The 27,613-nt window shown below is 50.8% G+C and overlaps 1 protein-coding gene across 1 annotated transcript in view; it reads left to right on the forward strand.

Moving 5' to 3' along the window:
• Positions 1 to 27,613, forward strand: part of LOC121001430 (NXPE family member 3-like) — a 118,608-nt gene that overhangs the window by 33,033 nt on the left and 57,962 nt on the right. The window contains exon 2 of the mRNA XM_040432493.1: positions 1,346 to 1,834. Within this exon, the coding sequence (XP_040288427.1) occupies positions 1,346 to 1,834 (489 nt within the window). The remainder of the gene's footprint in view (positions 1 to 1,345; positions 1,835 to 27,613) is intronic.

The raw sequence follows: 27,613 nt of genomic DNA on the forward strand, positions 1-27,613 counted from the left end.
CCGGTACCCTCTCTGTTCCTTCCTCCCCTACCCGCCACTTACGGAGGTTAGGGACCGTCGCCCAGTTGCGCCCCGTCACCTAGGGCGGGTGGTGCAAGTAGGCAGGGACATGGTTGAGGGTGGCAGTCTAGGGGGTGCACTTCCTTCTACCTTCCCTTCCCGTGACAGAAATCTGCAGCAAAGGCTGCCAACTAAATTTTTTTTCCCCAATCGGGTGTTTGTTTAATAACTGAATTTGACAGCAGTATATAATCCTGCAATTTCACACGTGCTGATGCTGCAAGGCCTGAAAATAGTGGTTTTTGGCAAAAAAGTGTGTTTTTAAAACCCCAGAAAATGATCGGTGTATTTCTAGTTTAAATTGCACACGGACTAATCCAGATGTTGTATATTGCCAAAAAAGTGTTTTTTGTTAACAGAGTATGAAAGCTGTATATATTAATCTTGTAATTAACACTTGCAGATCTGGAAAATAGTGTTTTTTGGCACAAAAAGTGTATTTTTAAAAACCCAGAAAATGATGGCTGTATTTCTAGCTTAAATTGCACACGGACTAAGCCTGCAAATGCACCAGATGTTGTAAATTGCCAAAACAATTGGGATTTTCAATGTCCCAAAAGCTCAGATGCAGTGCAGTGCTAGTGCACTGAGCTTGCATAAAATGGCCGCCGCCGCCCACCTAACTGACTTATTAAAGTTATTTTTTTTCGGTCACTGGGCTCAGGGCAGGGTAAAAAAGTTGTGCCCTGCACCCAGAAAACACGATGTATGTAGATCGCTGAGTTAGATTCAGAGTTTGAGCAAAGATTCTCTCCTATTCTCTCCCTCACAGCAGCAGCATCCTCTCCCTACACTAAGCACAGCAGAGTGACGTGCAGTGCTACGTGACTCCAGCTTATATAGAGGCTGGGTCACATGCTGCACTGGCCAATCACAGCCATGCCATTAGTAGGCATGGCTGTAATGGCTTCTAAGGTCAGACAGTTAACAGCTTGTTGATTGGCTGCTCTGCAGCCTTTCAAAAAGCGCCAATAAAGCGCCGTACACCGAACCCAAACCTTTACTGAAATGTTCGGGTTCCGGTCCGGGGTTCAAAAATCCTAAAGTTCGGTACGAACCCGAACTTAACAGTTCGGGTTCGCTCAACTTTACTTTTGTTCTCATTTTCTCATTATGTGGGATTGAGTGCAAAATAACAGAGACAAATTAGCACCTTTATATTTTAGCATAAGGGGCAAAATAACAAAATACAAAAAAGTGAAAGGGTCTGACGGAAGCCTTTACGAATACACAATAAATCTGTAAAATATTGTTTTCTTTGACTTCTTCTTGTGTCTATTTACAGATCATATTCCAATTGCTCACAATAAGATCTCCAGGTCAATGGCATCCACCACCTGTCAGCTACCTGTCTTCAAAAATCTCACCCAATTCAGACCAAGAAGAGATCCAAAGACTAATCAAGCTAATTGAATGGCCTGAGGTCCCCAGTGGATTGGACTTCATGTCTTCTACAAGTCCAAAGACCACATTTTATGTTTTGCTGCATCCACAAGAAGTCTACCACATAGGAGATCGTATAACTGTTGTCATATTTGCTCGGGATCATTATGGTCGACCAAAAACCTATGGAGGAGATTATTTTCAGGTCAAGCTGCACTCTCCAAAGCTGAAAGCTGGAGTAACGGGTGCAGTCACCGACCACAGAAATGGAAGATATTCAGCCACGTTCCTTCTGCTCTGGCCTGGAGACGCTGAGGTTCACATCTCTCTGGTACATTCCAGTGAAGCCATTTCCATTATAAGCAGGAAGAGGGACTCTCGGCCCGACAAGGTAAAAGCAGAGGTTTCGTCTTAGTTTTGATTTGTGTTGAATGGATCATAAATTATTCTGATGCCAGCAGATGAAGGGAGTGCGATAACTATGCTCCATACATTAGAGCTAAAGTGGGCATAGTAAATAGTTTTTTGTTTTTTCCCGTTCCAAGGCATGTATCTTTTATTATTATCTCAGACAACTTCATTAGGTAGTTTAGATGGCCATTTCCTAAATTACTGGTTGTTCATGGAATGTGATAGTTGTAATTCTAGATCATAATGCTATAGGTTAAAATAAAAACTTCTAGTAGACCTCGGCCGATATGTGTGGCCTGGTTTGGGCTTCCATTGATAGGATTGAGATATGCTATTCTGGACTAGAAACTTTTATAAACACACAAAAAAAACTAAAAAACATGGCAGATGAAGTGTTTGGCAGATGTTTGCCATTGGTTAGCACCTGTCATCTTGCTCATGTCTTAAAAAGTGACGATCGTCAGCAGAAAATATTCTAAACTGACCAGTATGGATATCCAAAATCTCAAGCTTATGGCCAGCTTCAGGAGTGGGCGGTCAGCAATTGGCAGGTATCTCAACAGGAAGGGCTGTCTATCATTGAGTTACTCTTCCTACTAGACTCCCAAGTCCAGAAGAGCTAAGATTTATGTTTGTTTTTTTTTCAGAAAAACTTAGCTCAATCTACTCCATTCCTTCTCCTGCTTTCCATATCATTGTACCTACAGATTAAATTGCATGTGTCAGGGTCCCTCTAATGATCATTCTCAGCAGGGTGACTGATAAGTATGGCCAATTCATTCATGCTGTCAATATAAGCCACAAGAGCCAGTCACAGTGCACCCATAGTGTTAATCATGTTATCCCTGTTAGCGGACCAGTCAATGTCAAACATAACGGTGCCCCATGAGAGTATTGGCGGGTACCTCTATGAGAGTGATAGCTACAGTCCACAGAACGTGCCATGCCACAGTGTCCCCATATAATGGGATGCCTGACTCTTTATTAACCTTCACAGTGAATGTTGTCACCGCTGCTGCTGGCTTTTCCATGTTTATTGCATACTTTCCAAATCTCCTGTGATACCTGGGAGTTCTCCTTGGATCCTGGAGTAACTACAAAATCTCATGAGTGACACATATATTTACCTCTCCCCATTCCTGCACTTCGCTCATTCCAGGACACCACTGCAGATGTCAAGGAGTGATGAGCGGGAGGTGCCATATTCGATTTCACGATAGTTCGCGAATATTCGATTGAATATTCGTCTTAAATTCGTTGAAATCAGACATTAGGCATTATTCTATTTATCACGAAAAATATGCGATTTAATTATTCGCGTATTGTGATTTTTTTTAACTGTATAAGGCAACTTTCCTAATGGTTGGCTATGGCTATTGGCTATTATGTGTATTTTACGAATATTCGCTATATTGCTATATATTCTTGTTTTAGAATATGATGAATATTCTAAAAAATTTAGTTATAGCAATATATTTGTTATTTAGAATATTCTTTTTTTTTTTTTTTATCTGTACTGTTATTCTACTTTGGCATACTCTCCCCGACAAGCGTCCCTGTAACCATGGGAACGCCTGTGGGTTAGAATATACCATCAGATCTAAGTTTTCACGATCTCAGGGAAAACTCAGATCCGATGTTAATTTTTAACCCACAGGCGTTCCCATGGTGCCGGGGACACTTGTCGGGGAGAGTATGCGAACAACTGTACAGATTGGAAAAAAAGGCGAATATTCTAAATAATGAATATATTCCCTATATTGCTATATATTCGTTTTTTTTGAATATTCATAATTTTTTTTCGATCTGAAGTCATGATTCCTTCCTGCTTAAGTTGCTTGTGGGCCAATGACTCATTGACCCACAAGAAAGAAGCAAGGAGGAGTCATGTTTTCAGATGTTAAAAAATAACAAATATTCAATATATTCAGCAGGCTGAATCCAGCCTGCATTTGTGGGAGGGGCATAGGGGGCTTCTTAAGCTCCGCCGCCCAGCTCTCCTGGTGCACGTCCTCTCTCGCTTTTCGTTGGTAGGAGGAGTTGCACCTGTCATTTTTTCGCTTCCGGCCAAGCTGCCCGCACGTGCGGCGATTCTGTGCGCCAGAACCCGCCGCTTCCTAGGTAAGTTGCCCCCTCCAGTTCCTTCATCCCCCGCCAGCTCCCACACCATCCACCCAGCAGCCATCTCCTCCGTTACCGGCTGGTCCTCTCCCTCTCCCGCCGCTTCCGCCTCGTGGAGCGCACCACGTGACCGCCGCACGGCGAGGCGGAAGTCGGCGGGGGCCGCCGGCATGATCTCATGCTCCCTGTACTCGGAGCCAGCGCAGAACGGTTCCCCGGGTCCCCACAGCTCCCCCTCCTGCCGTGCCATCTCACCTGCCAGAGGACCGCGCTTGTCCCAACCGGCTCCACCGCAATCTGTTCCCTCCGCCCGGTCCGCCCACTCCCGCGCCTCCCGCCCACCGCCGTGCGCTCCAGCGTGGAGCACATCGCGCTGCCACGGCGGGTCAGAGGTCGGCGGGGTGAGCCTACCACCTGCGTCGGGCTCCACCACTGCTCACCAAATAAATATGTCAAGTCATATCCTCAATGCACAGAAATAAATATAAATGTTTAGGAAATATATTGTTTGCTCTTCGCTGGACTGGGCTCTTTGAGCCATGGTTTTCAGGGATGCACAGTAGTTTGGAAACAGTTATGGGATTTATTTCCGAATCCTATGATGCTTTTTGACAACTTCTGACCAAACATTTTCATTTAACCCAGGAAATTGTCTGGCCACAAAAATTAGACTTCCTGGTGATTACTATATCATAGAGATACCTTTCTCCCCCTCAGTCCCCGGCCGCCCATCGCTTCCTCCTGCCGCCCTGCCCAGGCCGGACCACCGCTCCCGACCGCGGCGGAGGGCAGGGAGCCGGCGGCCGGGAACAACAAAACAAAAAAAAAAAAGTCATTTAAAACAATCATGGCTGCGGCCATCTCCGTTCCCACACACCACCCCCGACACCTGACAACCTGCCGTCACCCAAGACACCCGCATCGGGGGAGGGACAATGCGGCCTTCTTGTCCGGCCTGGCCCTCCAACACTGGTTTCTCACACCCACCATCGCTGGGTACACTTCTCTGCGCGGGCTTGCTCTCCCCGGTGCCGGTCTGGTGGTCCGCCCCCTCCCCCTTTCTCCTCCAGGGTCCGGGTGGTGGCCACCATTCAAGCACCCGCCAGGTGACCAGCGTCATCCTTCTTCAAGTAGTCCCGTCTGGGTATTCAAAAAAAATAAAAAATTTGTTTCCAAACCCGTCCATCCTCCACTACTTTTCTGTCCGCAGGAACGCCCTGCTCTCTTCTCTTTTCTTTCCTCTCTCTCTGGTCACTTGTCGCCATCCACAGGCAAAGCCTGTTTCCCTCCGTCCATCCGACATCACCTGTCTGTGTCCTATCTCTCTCTTTGTTTTCCGCTCGGGTCACGCAACCCATGTGTATTCAAGGTGGTGCGCCCACCTCGCTTTCCCACACCTACCCCGGGCCTGGTACGCCCAGGCCCTACTTTGTCCCAACAGTCTTCTTCAAAGGTACGCCCTGAACCGCTCCTTAACCTCGTCCACCCAGGATCACCCTGGCACACATTTCACTCCGCGACCCCTTGTTGCAAACTCCATCAGTTTCGCTGGGACGCAATCCCACCCATGGCGCACTTTCCCACCCCTTTGCTTGCCGCTGCAGCAGTCACACGCGTCATTCCCGGCACCTGCCCGGTAATACCCCAGGAAACCGCTGACCGCGCACCAGCTACGGTTTCCCAAATCAACACGTCCGGTCTTGTTCTTTCAGGTGGCTAAGCTACTCCGTGAGTGCTCCCTTAAGATCTATTTGGTCCTCCAGGTAAGTAGCGGACACGATTCGCTATTCTGGCAGCCCGGCATAGCCAATCGTAGCATCATATACCGTTCTTTTTAGGTGAAGTAGTGACAATCTCGGCTTCCCCAGTTTTTCCCGTCCCCTTTATTCGCGGCGTGAACGGCTCCAGTGACTTAAGGTAAGTTGATAAATCACGCCCGTCAAGGGGACCACGCGTCCTCCGGCCTCGCCCAGACGCAAGGCACCACCTTCCCGCCACGCGCTTTCTTCAGTAACTCCGCCAGCACCCATCTCGCTTCCCCCTCCAGCTTTCGTCTTCTCCCTCTTCGTTTTTCAGCTCTAACATGTCCCATCTCGAGGACGCTCTATCGACCGTAGAGTCCACGGTATCGGAACGAGCAAGTCGCTCTTCTTACCAGACATGGACCTTTCCGAAGATGATCGCCGAGCTGAACAAGCGAGGAATCCGCCATTCGGCCACAGCCCAAAAGGCCGAATTATATCGCCTCTTGTTTCCTGAGCCATCCACAGAGTCCACGGAGCAGGACTCCATGTCAACCATACAGTTGTCACTGACACAACTACACGCCACTATCAATCACATGTCCAGTTCCATCTGCGACATCAACACCAGGCTCCAGGCTGTCGAAAGCAGGGACGCTTCGCCTGCCGCTCCCTCCAGTCCCGCCCCTGGTCCTTCCACTTCCCAGCCGTCTTCCCCAGGTAGGTCGTCCGGGGCTCCTGAAATAGCTCCTTCCTTTTTCGTCCCCGAAAACCTGTGCAGGGACATACTCGCAGGCAAGGACGTGAACCTGGCAGCGGTCCTCATCTCCACGCATGACATGGTGGAAAACCGGACCATCGCATGTGGGGATGTGTCCGTAGTTCTGAAGGCCAAAGACTCCCGCCTGAACAAAAAACTCTCCATCCCAGAAATCGTGCTCGCGTTCAGCCTCTACCGCGACATCATCTGCTCGGCACATCCTGCTAGAAGAGAGGAGCTGGACGCATATTTATACAGGGTTACGGAGCTCGGGCACAAATACGGAGGATTCGCTTTCTACGACTATCACCGGTCATTTTCGGCGAAGGCAGCCGCAGCCCTCGCCCAGTTCCAGCATATCACCAACTGGGCCTCTCTGGACATGGAGCTATTCTGCAGACACTTTGCAGGTCTCAGGTCACCTTTTTGCTCCAACTGCCAGTCAGTTCTGCATGCATCCGACTGGTGCCCAAACGCCCACGCCTCATCCCAGCCCAAACAGCTGCCCAGCACTTCTGCCCCCCAGAAGTCGGGTCCGCTCATGGACAAATTAGGTCGCCCCATCGTGTACCTGGGTAAAAACCAGTTGTGTAATAATTTCAATTCCAGCTTCTGCAACTACAGCAAATGTAAGGCGCTCCACATTTGTTCCACCTGCTTCCGGGCCCATCCCCAGTCCTCCTGCTCCCAGCGCTCGGCCAAAAGCTGACTAGCCGACATTAATGTCCCCCTTCTCGTCTCCCTCCTCAATACCCACCACGATCGCGCCTTCGTTGATTTCCTGCATTCCGGTTTTTCAACAGGTTTCCACACCGGTCTTGTCACTCTGCCTCGGGAATCCTGGGAGACCCCCAATCTCATGTCGGCCATGGAGGACCCGGCCTCGGTGGATTCTCTTCTGCAGGTCGAGCTGCAGAAGGGTTTCATCATAGGCCCTTTTCCCACCCCTCCCTTCCAGGTCTACTGGGTGAGCCCCATCGGGTTGGTTTGCAAGAAAAATACCAATAAAAAACGCTTAATCTACGACTTGTCTGCGCCTCATGCATCCAGCGTCCCGAGCCTCAACTCCCTGATACCGTCAGAAGAGTACTCCATGCACTACTCTTCCCTGGATGAAGCCATCCAACTCATCTTACAGGTTGGGGCGGGCGCTTGGCTCTCAAAAGCTAACATTTTGGACGCTTTTAAGCTCCTGCCAATCCAACCCCACCTCTGGAGGTTTCACGGGATCAAATGGAGGGACCAGTACTTCTTCGCCACCCGCCTCACGTTCGGGTCAAAGAGCAGCCCCTGGCTCTTTGATCAGTTCGCCCAGGCCCTCCATTGGATCCTGGTAAACCACGGCAACTGTCCCAGAGTCATACACTACCTGGACGATTTCTTACTGATCGAGCACCCCAACCATGTGCCCGACAGATTGGAAAGTCTCCTTAGCTTTTTCTCCGCCTTACAGGTCCCAGTGGCGCCATCAAAGGTCGATGGCCCTAACACGGCCCTCACCTTCTTGGGTATCACGCTAGATACCTGCAGAATGGAAGCCAGACTCCCAGAGGACAAACTAGTCAGACTCCAATCATCCATTTCCGCTCACATAGGATCCAGAACCATGTCCAAGGGCGACCTGCAGTCACTACTGGGCTCTCTCAACTTCGCAACCCGCATCAAGCCACAAGGACGATCCTTCACAGCAAGACTCCTCCAATTGTTACCTACAGCCACAACCCAGGACTCGCTGATTCAACTGGACCGTGAAGCCCTGGCCGACCTAGACATGTGGAGGGTCTTTCTGTCGGCATGGAATGGCATCTCCATGTTCGTCCCTCGCTGGAGTCCCACCTGTCCGACCGTGTACTCCGATGCGGCCGCATCCGTCGGGTTCGGCGCCTTATTCGGCGCCTTATTCGGCCACCAGTGGTTCGCTGATTCCTGGCCCTCCCAAATCCACTCGGACCCTCAAGCCATTCAGTCCTCTCCTCTCCTTGAGTTGTGGCAGCCGCACAAGTCTGGGGCGAAGAATGGAGCAACATGCCAGTACGTTTCATCACCGACAACCATACGGTCGTCGACATCATCACTAAAGGCAGATCCAGCTCACCCAAAGTCATGCGCTTCCTACGCAAACTCACCTGGCTTGCCCTCAAACACAATTTTCATGTTTCTTGCACCCACATCCAGGGCATCAGGAACGTCTCAGCAGATGCCTTGTCTCGCCTAAATCTAACTCTCTTCTTCCAGGTCATGCCACAAGCCGAGAGAATCGGGATCCCCCCCCCGGACTTCGGCTCCCTGATCCTGGACTAGACAGGCACCTATCCATGGCTCAAAATCTCATCCGCAAGTCCCTGTCCGAGAATTCCACCAGAAATTACCAGTCAGGTTGGAAAGCTTTCCAGATTTTTCGTCACCTTCACCCCAGGGGCAACGTAAGCGAAACCACTTTCATCATGGCTTTCCTGGCATACTGCCACAAGGACCTACACCTCTCTTTCAGCACCATCAGATCGTATCTGTCAGGGGTCCAACATCACCTCATGATCCGATCCAGACAGCAACCCAATCTTTTCTTTCCACGCCATCAAAGCCACACTGCGGGGTATTCAAAAAAGCTCACACAAATCCGAACCCTCCAGGCAACCCGTCTCAGGGGACCTGTTCAGGAAACTCTCATCCTCCCTAGACGGCAGTCCTTTTGGCCCTTTCAGAAGCTGCATTCTCAAAGCCGCCCTCTACTTAAGCTTTTACGGCTTTCTCCGGCCCGGGGAATTCACCGTCACCTCTCCTCACAACACAGGCCCCGTTCTAAACCAACTCACCCGTAGTCACGAGCATTTCACTTTCACCTTGCCAGTCTCCAAAACCTCACAAATCGGGCCCCCAGTGCGCATAGAATACTTCCCTACCACCAACTCCTGGTGTCCCGTGGCCGTCCTCAACAGGTTACTAACCACCCTGGGCAACCGGGCTCCCGCCAGCCCTCTCCTTCCTTTCCCGTCACGGCCACTCACGTCCTCGCAGTTCGTCAAACACATTCGCAGCCTCGCGTCAGGGTTAGGGTTCAACCCCCAGGCCATCACGGGCCATTCATTCAGGATCGGAGCCGCCTCCGCCGCATCCAAACATGGGGTACCGGCCCACATCATACGCAAAATGGGTCGCTGGAAGTCCTCCTGTTTCTCACAATACATCCCGCATCCAAAAGCCAAAATCGCCGCAGCTTTCTCTGACTTGGTTCTGTAATACCATCATCTACAATAAAGAGTTGTTTCCTAACCTTTCCTACTCGTATTTTTGCCCCCTTTATTTGGCCTACCCTCATCACGTGGCAACAGGCACACCACCAGCCACTTCAGCTAGATTAGGTTCAGTCACACTCACCAGGCTTTGCGCCGTAGCCAGGACCACAAAAGAGAATATATAGCCCTATATTAGAAATATTCTCGAATTAGCGAAGTTGCGATATTCGCGATTAATATTCGCTATTCGAATATTCGCGCTCAACACTAATGTCAAGCAGAATGAGGAAGCTTTCAGGCCCAGGAGTGGAACTATGATCAGGAATTGTGAGAACAGAGTATGTTACAGTTGTCAACTTTCCTGGAACATCTGGGAGACTCCTTAAAATATAGGGAATACTGTATCCCAGACTCCAGAAACAGCAAATTATTGAACATCTCAGAACTTCTGAGAATGAAGCACTCCATAAAATTCCCGCTGCTGTGGCGGTGGGACGCTGCCTCATCATCCTCAGCTCCAGGAGGCACACAGGGGTCAGTGTAGTGGTGTCAGGAACAGTCTGTCTGTTTCAAGTTCACCTAGTTACTAGGTTTATTTGTGCAATCACAATACAGCTGCTGTTAATATGAATATGGCTGGTTACCTCCGAGCTTTGGCTGGTTGATTAGTGTGAAGTGCTGCTTGTTGAGTCTATTTCATGCAGTTCTCCTCGGAGTCTGGTTGTCAGGTCTATTATCTGCAGTTCCTCTCAGATCCTGTTATTCTGATCTTGGTATAGTTTAGTGTGTATTCTGAAATCTGTAGCTCCACAGTCTAGTGTGTTTTAATGTTCTGTGTGTTTGAGGTTTGTTTGCTGCTGACGAGTTCCGTATAGGGTCAGTTCAGTAATGCTCCATTTCTATTCTCTGTCATTTATACGCTATTTACCTGTTTGCTGTAAAATACTTACAGGAGCTGATCCATGCAGGGCCGGCTCCAGGTTCATGTGGGCCTTTGGGCGATAAATCTCAGTGGGCCCCCCACACAGTATAATGACCCCGCAGTGGCCCTCCATTCAGAATAATGACCCCCAGTCACCCCCATTCAAAATAATGACCCCCGGTGGGGGTTATACTGTATGGAGGGGGCACTGGGGGTCATTATACTGTGTAAGGGGCCCTCACTAGCTAGAACTGACTGGGCCCCAAACACATTTTTGTACGTCCCCCCCAGCAGTGGTTTCTCATCATGTTTTTCCTATCCATTTGATGTATACATTGCCAAAAAATAAGGTACTGTATATAAATGTGCAGCGCTCCATGTTTTTGTATTCTGCAGATTCCAGTAAAAGAAATGCATACGTTAATGTATATGTTTTTTTAATATAGAACTGTATGGTGAACGGACGCCACTGTACGGCATCAGTCTGAGGCATCTGTTACAGTGTTGATCACGAATATTCGAATTGCGAATTTTAATCGTGAATATCGGCACTTCGAGAATTTGCGAATAGTTAGAATATCGCAAAATATATTCGTAATCGCGAATATTAGGTTTTTTTTAAAATACCAGTTCATGCGAATGTTTTAGGCGAATTTTATGCGAATTTTCACAATCAAGAAAATAATGCCTGGAGATCATGAATTCGCGAATTCTCGAATATATGGTGAATATTCGCCCAAATATTTGCTAAATATCACGAATTCGAATATTGCCCCTGCCGCTCATCACTAATCTGTTAATGTATATGTTTTTTGTATACATTAAACGGATGGCAAAAATGTGATGTGAACCCAGCCCTAGTGTCAGAATAAGCACCAGTACACAGCGGGGCGGAGAGGGGAGCCCGAAATGTACTGACAGATCGCTATCTGGGCCTGGTGGTCGGCGATGTGGAATGTGTTTCCCAAAGATATTTTATCTATTGGGAAATACAGGGCACAGTATAATACACTATAATGATATCAGCCCTACCCTGGAATAATAATACAATTAGGGGTCATTTATTAAACAGAAATACGTCTATATAAAGGTGTATTTCTGACACAGATTGTGGTGCAAAGGTCCTTTGCTCCGCAATCTGCAACTTTTCCCGACTCATGCCAGGTCTAAAAAAGGTGGCATAGGCAGGGAAGGGGATACAATTATTGAATAACACCTTCATACAGTAAATGGATAACACTACCATACAGTGACCGGATAACACCACCATACAGTGACCGGATACCACCACTATACAGTGACCGGATACCACCACCATACAGTGACCAGATAACACCACTATACAGTGAATGGATAACACCACCATACATTAACTGGATACCACCACCATACAGTAACTGGATACCACCACCATACAGTGACCGGACAACACCACCATACAGTAAATGGATACCACCACCATACAGTGACCAGATAACACCACCATACAGTAAATGGATACCACCACCATACAGTGACCGGACAACACCACCATACAGTAAATGGATACCACCACCATACAGAGACCAGATAACACCACCATACAGTAAATGGATACCACCACCATACAGTGACCGGACAACACCACCATACAGTAACTGGATACCACCATCATACAGTAACAGGATAACACCACCATACAGTGACCGGATAACAACGCCATACAGTAACTGGATACCACCACCGTACAGTAACTGGATATCACCACCGTACAGTAACTGGATATCACCACCATACAGTGACCGGATAACACCTCCATACAGTAAATGGATACCACCACCATACAGTGACCAGATGACACCTCCATACAGTAAATGGATACCACCACCATACAGTGACCGTATAACAACGCCATACAGTAACTGGATACCACCACCGTACAGTAACTGGATATCACCACCATACAGTGACTAGATAACACCACCATACAGTAAATGGATACCACCACCATACAGTGACAGTATAACAACGCCATACAGTAACTGGATACCACCACCATACAGTAACTGGATATCACCAACATACAGTGACCGGATTACACTGCCATACAGTAACTGGATAGCACCACCATACAGTGACCAGATAAAACTGCCATACAGTAACTGGATAGCACCACCATACAGTGACCGGATAACACCGCCATACAGTAACTGGATAACGCCGCCATACAGTGACTGGATAAAAGTGTCTAAGAGGGCATAGTACAGGGTATGACCAGAGGCACTGTACAGGGTGTGGTAAGAGGGCACAATGCAGGGTATAAGGGGGCACAGTACAGGGTTGGGTCGCAGTCACATGACCCTATGACGTTAGAAGGTCCTTATGATGCATGCTGTCACGGTGGGGAGTGGGGAAAAACCCCCACCGTACGAAGACTGGGGAATAAGGAAAGCAACTAGGCCTGAACACAAGTATAAGGGAGCAGGTCACCTCCTAATACATCCCTATACCTAGCCCTAACTCCTCACTGGAAAGGAAAAGACAATATGAAGCAAGAGAATCGGCAGGTAAGAAAACAAGACGACACACTTACCTGACGCTGCCACCACGACTGGAACCCGTGAATACTTACCGGAGCCCTAAAACCAAACAGGACACCATACCAGCAACTCACACAGGTATCCAGCACACCAGACTCCGCCAGGACCCCCATGCCTCAAGGTGCGTGGCAGCCCCAGGTGGCACTGCATACAGGCTAGGAAGTCTAGCAACCATGCTGGAATATATCACCAAACATACCAGACAAGGAACACCAGGCTAGACAATACAACACAGCGAATCATAACCCCACACGAAACATACAACACATGTAAGGGAGAGAAGACATTGCTGGAGAACCTAAATGTCCCACTAGGAGGCCCGCATTCTGGGAGATGGAACATGAAGACCAGGAGTAGAGTTGAGCGAACACCTGGATGTTCGGGTTCGAGAAGTTCGGCCGAACTTCCCGGAAATGTTCGGGATCCGAACCCGACCCGAACTTCGTCCCGAACCCGAACCCCATTGAAGTCAATGGGGACCCAAACTTTTGGGCACTAAAAAGGCTGTAAAACAGCCCAGGAAAGAGCTAGAGGGCTGCAAAAGGCAGCAACATGTAGGTAAATCCCCTGCAAACAAATGTGGATAGGGAAATGAATTAAAATAAAAATAAAAAAAATAAAAATGACCCAATATCAATTGGACAGAGGTCCCATAGCAGAGAATCTGGCTTCACGTCAGCAGAGAATCAGTCTCTTCATGCCATAGCAAAGAATCTGGCTTCATGTCAGCACAGAATTAGTCTCTTCATGCCATAGCAGAGAATCTGGCTTCATATCAGCACAGAATCAGTCTTCATGTCATAGCAGAGAATCAGGCTTCACGTCACCCACCACTGGAACAGACCACTGTCACACATTTAGGCCCAGGCACCCAGGCAGAGGAGAGAGGTCCCGTAACAGAGAATCTGGCCTTATGTCAGCACAGAATCTGTCTTCATGTCATAGCAGAGAATTAGGCATCACGTCACCCACCACTGGAACAGGCCACTGTCACATATTTAGGCCCAGGCACCCAGGCAGAGGAGAGAGGTCGCGTAACAGAGAATCTGGCTTGATGTCAGCACAGAATAAGTCTTCATGTCATAGCAGAGAATCAGGCATCACGTCACCCACCACTGGAACAGGCCACTGTCACACATTTAGGCCCAGGCACCCAGGCAGAGGAGAGAGGTCCCGTAACAGAGAATCTGGCCTTATGTCAGCGCAGAATCAGTCTTCATGTCATAGCAGAGAATCAGGCATCACATCACCCACCACTGGAACAGGCCACTGTCACACATTTCGGCCCAGGCACCCAGGCAGAGGAGAGAGGTCCCGTAACAGAGAATCTGGCCTTATGTCAGCGCAGAATCAGTCTTCATGTCATAGCAGAGAATCAGGCTTCACGTCACCCACCACTGGAACAAGCCACTGTCACACATTTAGGCCCAGGCACCCAGGCAGAGGAGAGAGGTCCCGTAACAGAGAATCTGGCCTTATGTCAGCGCAGAATCAGTCTTCATGTCATAGCAGAGAATCAGGCTTCACGTAACCCACCACTGGAACAGGCCACTGTCACACATTTAGGCCCAGGCACCCAGGCAGAGGAGAGAGGTCCCGTAACAGAGAATCTGGACTTATGTCAGCACAGAATAAGTCTTCATGTCATAGCAGAGAATCAGGCTTCACGTCACCCACCACTGGAACAGGCCACTGTCACACATTTAGGCCCAGGCACCCAGGCAGAGGAGAGAGGTCCCGTAACAGAGAATCTGGCCTTATGTCAGCGCAGAATCAGTCTTCATGTCATAGCAGAGAATCAGGCATCACGTCACCCACCACTGGAACAGGCCACTGTCACATATTTAGGCCCAGGCAGAGGAGAGAGGTCGCGTAAAAGAGAATCTGGCTTGATGTCAGCACAGAATCAGTCTTCATGTCATAGCAGAGAATCAGGCATCACGTCACCCACCACTGGAACAGGCCACTGTCACACATTTAGGCCAAGGCACCCAGGCAGAGGAGAGAGGTCCCGTAACAGAGAATCTGGCCTTATGTCAGCGCAGAATCAGTCTTCATGTCATAGCAGAGAATCAGGCATCACGTCACCCACCACTGGAACAGGCCACTGTCACACATTTAGGCCCAGGCACCCAGGCAGAGAGGTCCCATAACAGAGAATCTGGCCTTATGTCAGCGCAGAATCAGTCTTCATGTCATAGCAGAGAATCAGGCTTCACGTCACCCACCACTGGAACAGGCCACTGTCACACATTTAGGCCCAGGCACCCAGGCAGAGGAGAGAGGTCCCGTAACAGAGAATCTGGCCTTATGTCAGCGCAGAATCAGTCTTCGTGTCATAGCAGAGAATCAGGCTTCACGTCACCCACCACTGGAACAGGCCACTGTCACACATTTAGGCCCAGGCACCCAGGCAGAGAGGTCCCATAACAGAGAATCTGGCCTTATGTCAGCGCAGAATCAGTCTTCATGTCATAGCAGAGAATCAGGCTTCACGTCACCCACCACTGGAACAGGCCACTGTCAAACATTTAGGCCCCGGCACCCAGGCAGAGGAGAGAGGTCCCGTAACAGAGAATCTGGCCTTATGTCAGCGCAGAATCAGTCTTCGTGTCATAGCAGAGAATCAGGCTTCACGTCACCCACCACTGGAACAGGCCACTGTTACACATTTAGGCCCAGGCACCCAGGCAGAGGAGAGAGGTCCCGTAACAGAGAATCTGGCCTTATGTCAGCACAGAATAAGTCTTCATGTCATAGCAGAGAATCAGGCTTCACGTCACCCACCACTGGAACAGGCCACTGTCACACATTTAGGCCCAGGCACCCAGGCAGAGGAGAGAGGTCCCGTAACAGAGAATCTGGCCTTATGTCAGCACAGAATCTGTCTTCATGTCATAGCAGAGAATCAGGCATCACGTCACCCACCACTGGAACAGGCCACTGTCACATATTTAGGCCCAGGCACCCAGGCAGAGGAGAGAGGTCGCGTAAAAGAGAATCTGGCTTGATGTCAGCACAGAATCAGTCTTCATGTCATATCAGAGAATCAGGCATCACGTCACCCACCGCTGGAACAGGCCACTGTCACACATTTAGGCCAAGGCACCCAGGCAGAGGAGAGAGGTCCCGTAACAGAGAATCTGGCCTTATGTCAGCGCAGAATCAGTCTTCATGTCATAGCAGAGAATCAGGCATCACGTCACCCACCACTGGAACAGGCCACTGTCACACATTTAGGCCCAGGCACCCAGGCAGAGGAGAGAGGTCCCATAACAGAGAATCTGGCCTTATGTCAGCGCAGAATCAGTCTTCATGTCATAGCAGAGAATCAGGCTTCACGTCACCCACCACTGGAACAGGCCACTGTCACACATTTAGGCCCAGGCACCCAGGCAGAGGAGAGAGGTCCCGTAACAGAGAATCTGGCCTTATGTCAGCGCAGAATCAGTCTTCGTGTCATAGCAGAGAATCAGGCTTCACGTCACCCACCACTGGAACAGGCCACTGTTACACATTTAGGCCCAGGCACCCAGGCAGAGGAGAGAGGTCCCGTAACAGAGAATCTGGCCTTATGTCAGCACAGAAAAAGTCTTCATGTCATAGCAGAGAATCAGGCTTTACGTCAACCACCACTGGAACAGGCCACTGTCACACATTTAGGCCCAGGCACCCAGGCCGAGGAGAGAGGTCCCGTAACAGAGAATCTGGCCTTATGTCAGCGCAGAATCAGTCTTCGTGTCATAGCAGAGAATCAGGCTTCACGTCACCCACCACTGGAACAGGCCACTGTCACACATTTAGGCCCCGGCACCCAGACAGAGGAGAGAGGTCCTGTAACAGAGAATCTGGCCTTATGTCAGCACATAATCTGTCTTGATGTCATAGCAGAGAATCAGGCTTCACGTCACCCACCACTGGAACAGGCCACTGTCACACATTTAGGCCCAGGCACCCAGGCAGAGGAGAGAGGTCCCGTAACAGAAAATCTGGCCTTATGTCAGCACAGATTCAGTCTTCATGTCATAGCAGAGAATCAGGGATCACGTCACCCACCACTAGAACAGGCCACTGTCACACATTTAGGCCCAGGCACCCAGGCAGGGGAGAGAGGTCCCGTAACAGAGAATCTGGCCTTATGTCAGCGCAGAATCAGTCTTCATGTCATAGCAGAGAATCAGGCTTCACGTCACCCACCACTGGAGCAGGCCACTGTCACACATTTAGGCCCAGGCACCCAGGCAGAGGAGAGAGGTCCCGTAACAGAGAATCTGGCCTTATGTCAGCGCAGAATCAGTCTTCATGTCATAGCAGAGAATCAGGCTTCACGTCACCCACCACTGGAACAGGCCACTGTCACACATTTAGGCCCAGGCACCCAGGCAGAGGAGAGAGGTCCCGTAACAGAGAATCTGGCCTTATGTCAGCGCAGAATCAGTCTTCATGTCATAGCAGAGAATCAGGCTTCACGTCACCCACCACTGGAACAGGCCACTGTCACACCTTTAGGCCCAGGCACCCAGGCAGAGGAGAGAGGTCCCGTAACAGAGAATCTGGCCTTATGTCAGCACAGAATAAGTCTTCATGTCATAGCAGAGAATCAGGCTTCACGTCACCCACCACTGGAACAGGCCACTGTCACACATTAAGGCCCAGGCACCCAGGCAGAGGAGAGAGGTCCCGTAACAGCAAATCTGGCCTTATGTCAGCTCAGAATCAGTCTTCATGTAATAGCAGAGAATCAGGCTTCACGTCACCCACCACTGGAACAGGCCACTGTCACACATTTAGGCCCCGGAACCCAGACAGAGGAGAGAGGTCCTGTAACAGAGAATCTGGCCTTATGTCAGCGCAGAATCAGTCTTCATGTCATAGCAGAGAATCAGGCTTCACGTCACCCACCACTGGAACAGGCCACTATCACACATTTAGGCCCAGGCACCCAGGCAGAGGAGAGAGGTCCCGTAACAGAGAATCTGGCCTTATGTCAGCACAGAATAAGTCTTCATGTCATAGCAGAGAATCAGGCTTCACGTCACCCACCACTGGAACAGGCCACTGTCACACATTTAGGCCCAGGCACCCAGGCAGAGGAGAGAGGTCCCGTAACAGAGAATCTGGCCTTATGTCAGCACAGAATCTGTCTTCATGTCATAGCAGAGAATCAGGCATCACGTCACCCACCACTGGAACAGGCCACTGTCACATATTTAGGCCCAGGCACCCAGGCAGAGGAGAGAGGTCGCGTAAAAGAGAATCTGGCTTGATGTCAGCACAGAATCAGTCTTCATGTCATATCAGAGAATAAGGCATCACGTCACCCACCGCTGGAACAGGCCACTGTCACACATTTAGGCCAAGGCACCCAGGCAGAGGAGAGAGGTCCCGTAACAGAGAATCTGGCCTTATGTCAGCGCAGAATCAATCTTCATGTCATAGCAGAGAATCAGGCATCACGTCACCCACCACTGGAACAGGCCACTGTCACACATTTAGGCCCAGGCACCCAGGCAGAGGAGAGAGGTCCCATAACAGAGAATCTGGCCTTATGTCAGCGCAGAATCAGTCTTCATGTCATAGCAGAGAATCAGGCTTCACGTCACCCACCACTGGAACAGGCCACTGTCACACATTTAGGCCCAGGCACCCAGGCCGAGGAGAGAGGTCCCATAACAGAGAATCTGGCCTTATGTCAGCGCAGAATCAGTCTTCGTGTCATAGCAGAGAATCAGGCTTCACGTCACCCACCACTGGAACAGGCCACTGTCACACATTTAGGCCCCGGCACCCAGACAGAGGAGAAAGGTCCTGTAACAGAGAATCTGGCCTTATGTCAGCACATAATCTGTCTTGATGTCATAGCAGAGAATCAGGCTTCACGTCACCCACCACTGGAACAGGCCACTGTCACACATTTAGGCCCAGGCACCCAGGCAGAGGAGAGAGGTCCCGTAACAGAAAATCTGGCCTTATGTCAGCGCAGATTCAGTCTTCATGTCATAGCAGAGAATCAGGGATCACGTCACCCACCACTAGAACAGGCCACTGTCACACATTTAGGCCCAGGCACCCAGGCAGGGGAGAGAGGTCCCGTAACAGAGAATCTGGCCTTATGTCAGCGCAGAATCAGTCTTCATGTCATAGCAGAGAATCAGGCTTCACGTCACCCACCACTGGAGCAGGCCACTGTCACACATTTAGGCCCAGGCACCCAGGCAGAGGAGAGAGGTCCCGTAACAGAGAATCTGGCCTTATGTCAGCGCAGAATCAGTCTTCATGTCATAGCAGAGAATCAGGCTTCACGTCACCCACCACTGGAACAGGCCACTGTCACACATTTAGGCCCAGGCACCCAGGCAGAGGAGAGAGGTCCCGTAACAGAGAATCTGGCCTTATGTCAGCGCAGAATCAGTCTTCATGTCATAGCAGAGAATCAGGCTTCACGTCACCCACCACTGGAACAGGCCACTGTCACACCTTTAGGCCCAGGCACCCAGGCAGAGGAGAGAGGTCCCGTAACAGAGAATCTGGCCTTATGTCAGCACAGAATAAGTCTTCATGTCATAGCAGAGAATCAGGCTTCACGTCACCCACCACTGGAACAGGCCACTGTCACACATTAAGGCCCAGGCACCCAGGCAGAGGAGAGAGGTCCCGTAACAGCAAATCTGGCCTTATGTCAGCTCAGAATCAGTCTTCATGTAATAGCAGAGAATCAGGCTTCACGTCACCCACCACTGGAACAGGCCACTGTCACACATTTAGGCCCCGGAACCCAGACAGAGGAGAGAGGTCCTGTAACAGAGAATCTGGCCTTATGTCAGCGCAGAATCAGTCTTCATGTCATAGCAGAGAATCAGGCTTCACGTCACCCACCACTGGAACAGGCCACTATCACACATTTAGGCCCCGGCACCCAGACAGAGGAGAGAGGTCCTGTAACAGAGAATCTGGCCTTATGTCAGCGCAGAATCAGTCTTCATGTCATAGCAGAGAATCAGGCTTCACGTAACCCACCACTGGAACAGGCCACTGTCACACATTTAGGCCCAGGCACCCAGGCAGAGGAGAGAGGTCCCGTAACAGAGAATCTGGACTTATGTCAGCACAGAATAAGTCTTCATGTCATAGCAGAGAATCAGGCTTCACGTCACCCACCACTGGAACAGGCCACTGTCACACATTTAGGCCCAGGCACCCAAGCAGAGGAGAGAGGTCCCGTAACAAAGAATCTGGCCTTATGTCAGCGCAGAATCAGTCTTCATGTCATAGCAGAGAATCAGGCATCACGTCACCCACCACTGGAACAGGCCACTGTCACATATTTAGGCCCAGGCACCCAGGCAGAGGAGAGAGGTCGCGTAAAAGAGAATCTGGCTTGATGTCAGCACAGAATCAGTCTTCATGTCATAGCAGAGAATCAGGCATCACGTCACCCACCACTGAAACAGGCCACTGTCACACATTTAGGCCAAGGCACCCAGGCAGAGGAGAGAGGTCCCGTAACAGAGAATCTGGCCTTATGTCAGCGCAGAATCAGTCTTCATGTCATAGCAGAGAATCAGGCATCACGTCACCCACCACTGGAACAGGCCACTGTCACACATTTAGGCCCAGGCACCCAGGCAGAGGAGAGAGGTCCCATAACAGAGAATCTGGCCTTATGTCAGCGCAGAATCAGTCTTCATGTCATAGCAGAGAATCAGGCTTCACGTCACCCACCACTGGAACAGGCCACTGTCACACATTTAGGCCCAGGCACCCAGGCAGAGGAGAGAGGTCCCGTAACAGAGAATCTGGCCTTATGTCAGCGCAGAATCAGTCTTCGTGTCATAGCAGAGAATCAGGCTTCACGTAACCCACCACTGGAACAGGCCACTGTCACACATTTAGGCCCAGGCACCCAGGCAGAGGAGAGAGGTCCCGTAACAGAGAATCTGGACTTATGTCAGCACAGAATAAGTCTTCATGTCATAGCAGAGAATCAGGCTTCACGTCACCCACCACTGGAACAGGCCACTGTCACACATTTAGGCCCAGGCACCCAGGCAGAGGAGAGAGGTCCCGTAACAGAGAATCTGGCCTTATGTCAGCACAGAATCTGTCTTCATGTCATAGCAGAGAATCAGGCATCACGTCACCCAACGCTGGAACAGGCCACTGTCACACATTTAGGCCAAGGCACCCAGGCAGAGGAGAGAGGTCCCGTAACAGAGAATCTGGCCTTATGTCAGCGCAGAATCAGTCTTCATGTCATAGCAGAGAATCAGGCATCACGTCACCCACCACTGGAACAGGCCACTGTCACACATTTAGGCCCAGGCACCCAGGCAGAGGAGAGAGGTCCCATAACAGAGAATCTGGCCTTATGTCAGCGCAGAATCAGTCTTCATGTCATAGCAGAGAATCAGGCTTCACGTCACCCACCACTGGAACAGGCCACTGTCACACATTTAGGCCTAGGCACCCAGGCAGAGGAGAGAGGTCCCGTAACAGAGAATCTGGCCTTATGTCAGCGCAGAATCAGTCTTCGTGTCATAGCAGAGAATCAGGCTTCACGTCACCCACCACTGGAACAGGCCACTGTTACACATTTAGGCCCAGGCACCCAGGCAGAGGAGAGAGGTCCCGTAACAGAGAATCTGGCCTTATGTCAGCACAGAATAAGTCTTCATGTCATAGCAGAGAATCAGGCTTCACGTCACCCACCACTGGAACAGGCCACTGTCACACATTTAGGCCCAGGCACCCAGGCCGAGGAGAGAGGTCCCGTAACAGAGAATCTGGCCTTATGTCAGCGCAGAATCAGTCTTCGTGTCATAGCAGAGAATCAGGCTTCACGTCACCCACCACTGGAACAGGCCACTGTCACACATTTAGGCCCAGGCACCCAGGCAGAGGAGAGAGGTCCCGTAACAGAGAATCTGGCCTTATGTCAGCACAGAATCTGTCTTCATGTCATAGCAGAGAATCAGGCATCACGTCACCCACCACTGGAACAGGCCACTGTCACACATTTAGGCCCAGGCACCCAGGCAGAGGAGAGAGGTCCCGTAACAGAGAATCTGGCCTTATGTCAGCGCAGAATCAGTCTTCATGTCATAGCAGAGAATCAGGCTTCACGTCACCCACCACTGGAACAGGCCACTGTCACACATTTAGGCCCCGGCACCCAGACAGAGGAGAGAGGTCCTGTAACAGAGAATCTGGCCTTATGTCAGCACATAATCTGTCTTGATGTCATAGCAGAGAATCAGGCTTAACGTCACCCACCACTGGAACAGGCCACTGTCACACATTTAGGCCCAGGCACCCAGGCAGAGGAGAGAGGTCCCGTAACAGAGAATCTGGCCTTATGTCAGCGCAGATTCAGTCTTCATGTCATAGCAGAGAATCAGGGATCACGTCACCCACCACTGGAACAGGCCACTGTCACACATTTAGGCCCAGGCACCCAGGCAGGGGAGAGAGGTCCCGTAACAGAGAATCTGGCCTTATGTCAGCGCAGAATCAGTCTTCATGTCATAGCAGAGAATCAGGCTTCACGTCACCCACCACTGGAGCAGGCCACTGTCACACATTTAGGCCCAGGCACCCAGGCAGAGGAGAGAGGTCCCGTAACAGAGAATCTGGCCTTATGTCAGCGCAGAATCAGTCTTCATGTCATAGCAGAGAATCAGGCTTCACGTCACCCACCACTGGAACAGGCCACTGTCACACATTTAGGCCCAGGCACCCAGGCAGAGGAGAGAGGTCCCGTAACAGAGAATCTGGCCTTATGTCAGCGCAGAATCAGTCTTCATGTCATAGCAGAGAATCAGGCTTCACGTCACCCACCACTGGAACAGGCCACTGTCACACCTTTAGGCCCAGGCACCCAGGCAGAGGAGAGAGGTCCCGTAACAGAGAATCTGGCCTTATGTCAGCACAGAATAAGTCTTCATGTCATAGCAGAGAATCAGGCTTCACGTCACCCACCACTGGAACAGGCCACTGTCACACATTAAGGCCCAGGCACCCAGGCAGAGGAGAGAGGTCCCGTAACAGAGATTCTGGCCTTATGTCAGCACAGAATCTGTCTTCATGTCATAGCAGAGAATCAGGCATCACGTCACCCACCACTGGAACAGGCCACTGTCACACATTTAGGCCCAGGCACCCAGGCAGAGGAGAGAGGTCCCGTAACAGAGAATCTGGCCTTATGTCAGCGCAGAATCTGTGTTCATGTCATAGCAGAGAATCAGGCTTCACGTCACCCACCACTGGAACAGGCCACTGTCACACATTTAGGGCCCGGCACCCAGACAGAGGAGAGAGGTCCTGTAACAGAGAATCTGGCCTTATGTCAGCACAGAATCTGTCTTCATGTCATAGCAGAGAATCAGGCATCATGTCACCCACCACTGGAACAGGCCACTGTCACACATTTAGGCCCAGGCACCCAGGCAGAGGAGAGGGGTCCCGTAACAGCAAATCTGGCCTTATGTCAGCTCAGAATCAGTCTTCATGTAATAGCAGAGAATCAGGCTTCACGTCACCCACCACTGGAACAGGCCACTGTCACACATTTAGGCCCAGGCACCCAGGCAGAGGAGAGAGGTCCCGTAACAGAGAATCTGGCCTTATGTCAGCACAGAATCTGTCTTCATGTCATAGCAGAGAATCAGGCATCACGTCACCCACCACTGGAACAGGCCACTGTCACACATTTAGGCCCAGGCACCCAGGCAGAGGAGAGAGGTCCCGTAACAGAGAATCTGGCCTTATGTCAGCGCAGAATCAGTCTTCATGTCATAGCAGAGAATCAGGCTTCACGTCACCCACCACTGGAACAGGCCACTGTCACACATTTAGGCCCCGGCACCCAGACAGAGGAGAGAGGTCCTGTAACAGAGAATCTGGCCTTATGTCAGCACATAATCTGTCTTGATGTCATAGCAGAGAATCAGGCTTCACGTCACCCACCACTGGAACAGGCCACTGTCACACAATTAGGCCCAGGCACCCAGGCAGAGGAGAGAGGTCCCGTAACAGAGAATCTGGCCTTATGTCAGCGCAGATTCAGTCTTCATGTCATAGCAGAGAATCAGGGATCACGTCACCCACCACTAGAACAGGCCACTGTCACACATTTAGGCCCAGGCACCCAGGCAGGGGAGAGAGGTCCCGTAACAGAGAATCTGGCCTTATGTCAGCGCAGAATCAGTCTTCATGTCATAGCAGAGAATCAGGCTTCACGTCACCCACCACTGGAACAGGCCACTGTCACACATTTAGGCCCAGGCACCCAGGCAGAGGAGAGAGGTCCCGTAACAGAGAATCTGGCCTTATGTCAGCGCAGAATCAGACTTCATGTCATAGCAGAGAATCAGGCTTCACGTCACCCACCACTGGAACAGGCCACTGTCACACATTTAGGCCCAGGCACCCAGGCAGAGGAGAGAGGTCCCGTAACAGAGAATCTGGCCTTATGTCAGCGCAGAATCAGTCTTCATGTCATAGCAGAGAATCAGGCTTCACGTCACCCACCACTGGAACAGGCCACTGTCACACCTTTAGGCCCAGGCACCCAGGCAGAGGAGAGAGGTCCCGTAACAGAGAATCTGGCCTTATGTCAGCGCAGAATCAGTCTTCATGTCATAGCAGAGAATCAGGCTTCACGTCACCCACCACTGGAACAGGCCACTGTCACACATTTAGGCCCCGGCACCCAGACAGAGGAGAGAGGTCCTGTAACAGAGAATCTGGCCTTATGTCAGCACATAATCTGTCTTGATGTCATAGCAGAGAATCAGGCTTCACGTCACCCACCACTGGAACAGGCCACTGTCACACATTTAGGCCCAGGCACCCAGGCAGAGGAGAGAGGTCCCGTAACAGAGAATCTGGCCTTATGTCAGCGCAGATTCAGTCTTCATGTCATAGCAGAGAATCAGGGATCACGTCACCCACCACTAGAACAGGCCACTGTCACACATTTAGGCCCAGGCACCCAGGCAGGGGAGAGAGGTCCCGTAACAGAGAATCTGGCCTTATGTCAGCGCAGAATCAGTCTTCATGTCATAGCAGAGAATCAGGCTTCACGTCACCCACCACTGGAACAGGCCACTGTCACACATTTAGGCCCAGGCACCCAGGCAGAGGAGAGAGGTCCCGTAACAGAGAATCTGGCCTTATGTCAGCGCAGAATCAGTCTTCATGTCATAGCAGAGAATAAGGCTTCACTTCACCCACCACTGGAACAGGCCACTGTCACACATTTAGGCCCAGGCACCCAGGCAGAGGAGAGAGGTCCCGTAACAGAGAATCGGGCCTTATGTCAGCGCAGAATCAGTCTTCATGTCATAGCAGAGAATCAGGCTTCACGTCACCCACCACTGGAACAGGCCACTGTCACACCTTTAGGCCCAGGCACCCAGGCAGAGGAGAGAGGTCCCGTAACAGAGAATCTGGCCTTATGTCAGCACAGAATAAGTCTTCATGTCATAGCAGAGAATCAGGCTTCACGTCACCCACCACTGGAACAGGCCACTGTCACACATTAAGGCCCAGGCACCCAGGCAGAGGAGAGAGGTCCCGTAACAGAGATTCTGGCCTTATGTCAGCACAGAATCTGTCTTCATGTCATAGCAGAGAATCAGGCATCACGTCACCCACCACTGGAACAGGCCACTGTCACACATTTAGGCCCAGGCACCCAGGCAGAGGAGAGAGGTCCCGTAACAGAGAATCTGGCCTTATGTCAGCGCAGAATCAGTCTTCATGTCATAGCAGAGAATCAGGCTTCACGTCACCCACCACTGGAACAGGCCACTGTCACACATTTAGGGCCCGGCACCCAGACAGAGGAGAGAGGTCCTGTAACAGAGAATCTGGCCTTATGTCAGCACAGAATCTGTCTTCATGTCATAGCAGAGAATATGCATCATGTCACCCACCACTGGAACAGGCCACTGTCACACATTTAGGCCCAGGCACCCAGGCAGAGGAGAGGGGTCCCGTAACAGCAAATCTGGCCTTATGTCAGCTCAGAATCAGTCTTCATGTAATAGCAGAGAATCAGGCTTCACGTCACCCACCACTGGAACAGGCCACTGTCACACATTTAGGCCTAGGCACCCAGGCAGAGGAGAGAGGTCCCGTAACAGAGAATCTGGCCTTATGTCAGCGCAGAATCAGTCTTCGTGTCATAGCAGAGAATCAGGCTTCACGTCACCCACCACTGGAACAGGCCACTGTTACACATTTAGGCCCAGGCACCCAGGCAGAGGAGAGAGGTCCCGTAACAGAGAATCTGGCCTTATGTCAGCACAGAATAAGTCTTCATGTCATAGCAGAGAATCAGGCTTCACGTCACCCACCACTGGAACAGGCCACTGTCACACATTTAGGCCCAGGCACCCAGGCCGAGGAGAGAGGTCCCGTAACAGAGAATCTGGCCTTATGTCAGCGCAGAATCAGTCTTCGTGTCATAGCAGAGAATCAGGCTTCACGTCACCCACCACTGGAACAGGCCACTGTCACACATTTAGGCCCAGGCACCCAGGCAGAGGAGAGAGGTCCCGTAACAGAGAATCTGGCCTTATGTCAGCACAGAATCTGTCTTCATGTCATAGCAGAGAATCAGGCATCACGTCACCCACCACTGGAACAGGCCACTGTCACACATTTAGGCCCAGGCACCCAGGCAGAGGAGAGAGGTCCCGTAACAGAGAATCTGGCCTTATGTCAGCGCAGAATCAGTCTTCATGTCATAGCAGAGAATCAGGCTTCACGTCACCCACCACTGGAACAGGCCACTGTCACACATTTAGGCCCCGGCACCCAGACAGAGGAGAGAGGTCCTGTAACAGAGAATCTGGCCTTATGTCAGCACATAATCTGTCTTGATGTCATAGCAGAGAATCAGGCTTAACGTCACCCACCACTGGAACAGGCCACTGTCACACATTTAGGCCCAGGCACCCAGGCAGAGGAGAGAGGTCCCGTAACAGAGAATCTGGCCTTATGTCAGCGCAGATTCAGTCTTCATGTCATAGCAGAGAATCAGGGATCACGTCACCCACCACTAGAACAGGCCACTGTCACACATTTAGGCCCAGGCACCCAGGCAGGGGAGAGAGGTCCCGTAACAGAGAATCTGGCCTTATGTCAGCGCAGAATCAGTCTTCATGTCATAGCAGAGAATCAGGCTTCACGTCACCCACCACTGGAGCAGGCCACTGTCACACATTTAGGCCCAGGCACCCAGGCAGAGGAGAGAGGTCCCGTAACAGAGAATCTGGCCTTATGTCAGCGCAGAATCAGTCTTCATGTCATAGCAGAGAATCAGGCTTCACGTCACCCACCACTGGAACAGGCCACTGTCACACATTTAGGCCCAGGCACCCAGGCAGAGGAGA

Source organism: Bufo bufo, chromosome 5, assembly GCF_905171765.1.
Source record: "Bufo bufo chromosome 5, aBufBuf1.1, whole genome shotgun sequence".
Lineage (NCBI taxonomy): Eukaryota > Metazoa > Chordata > Amphibia > Anura > Bufonidae > Bufo > Bufo bufo.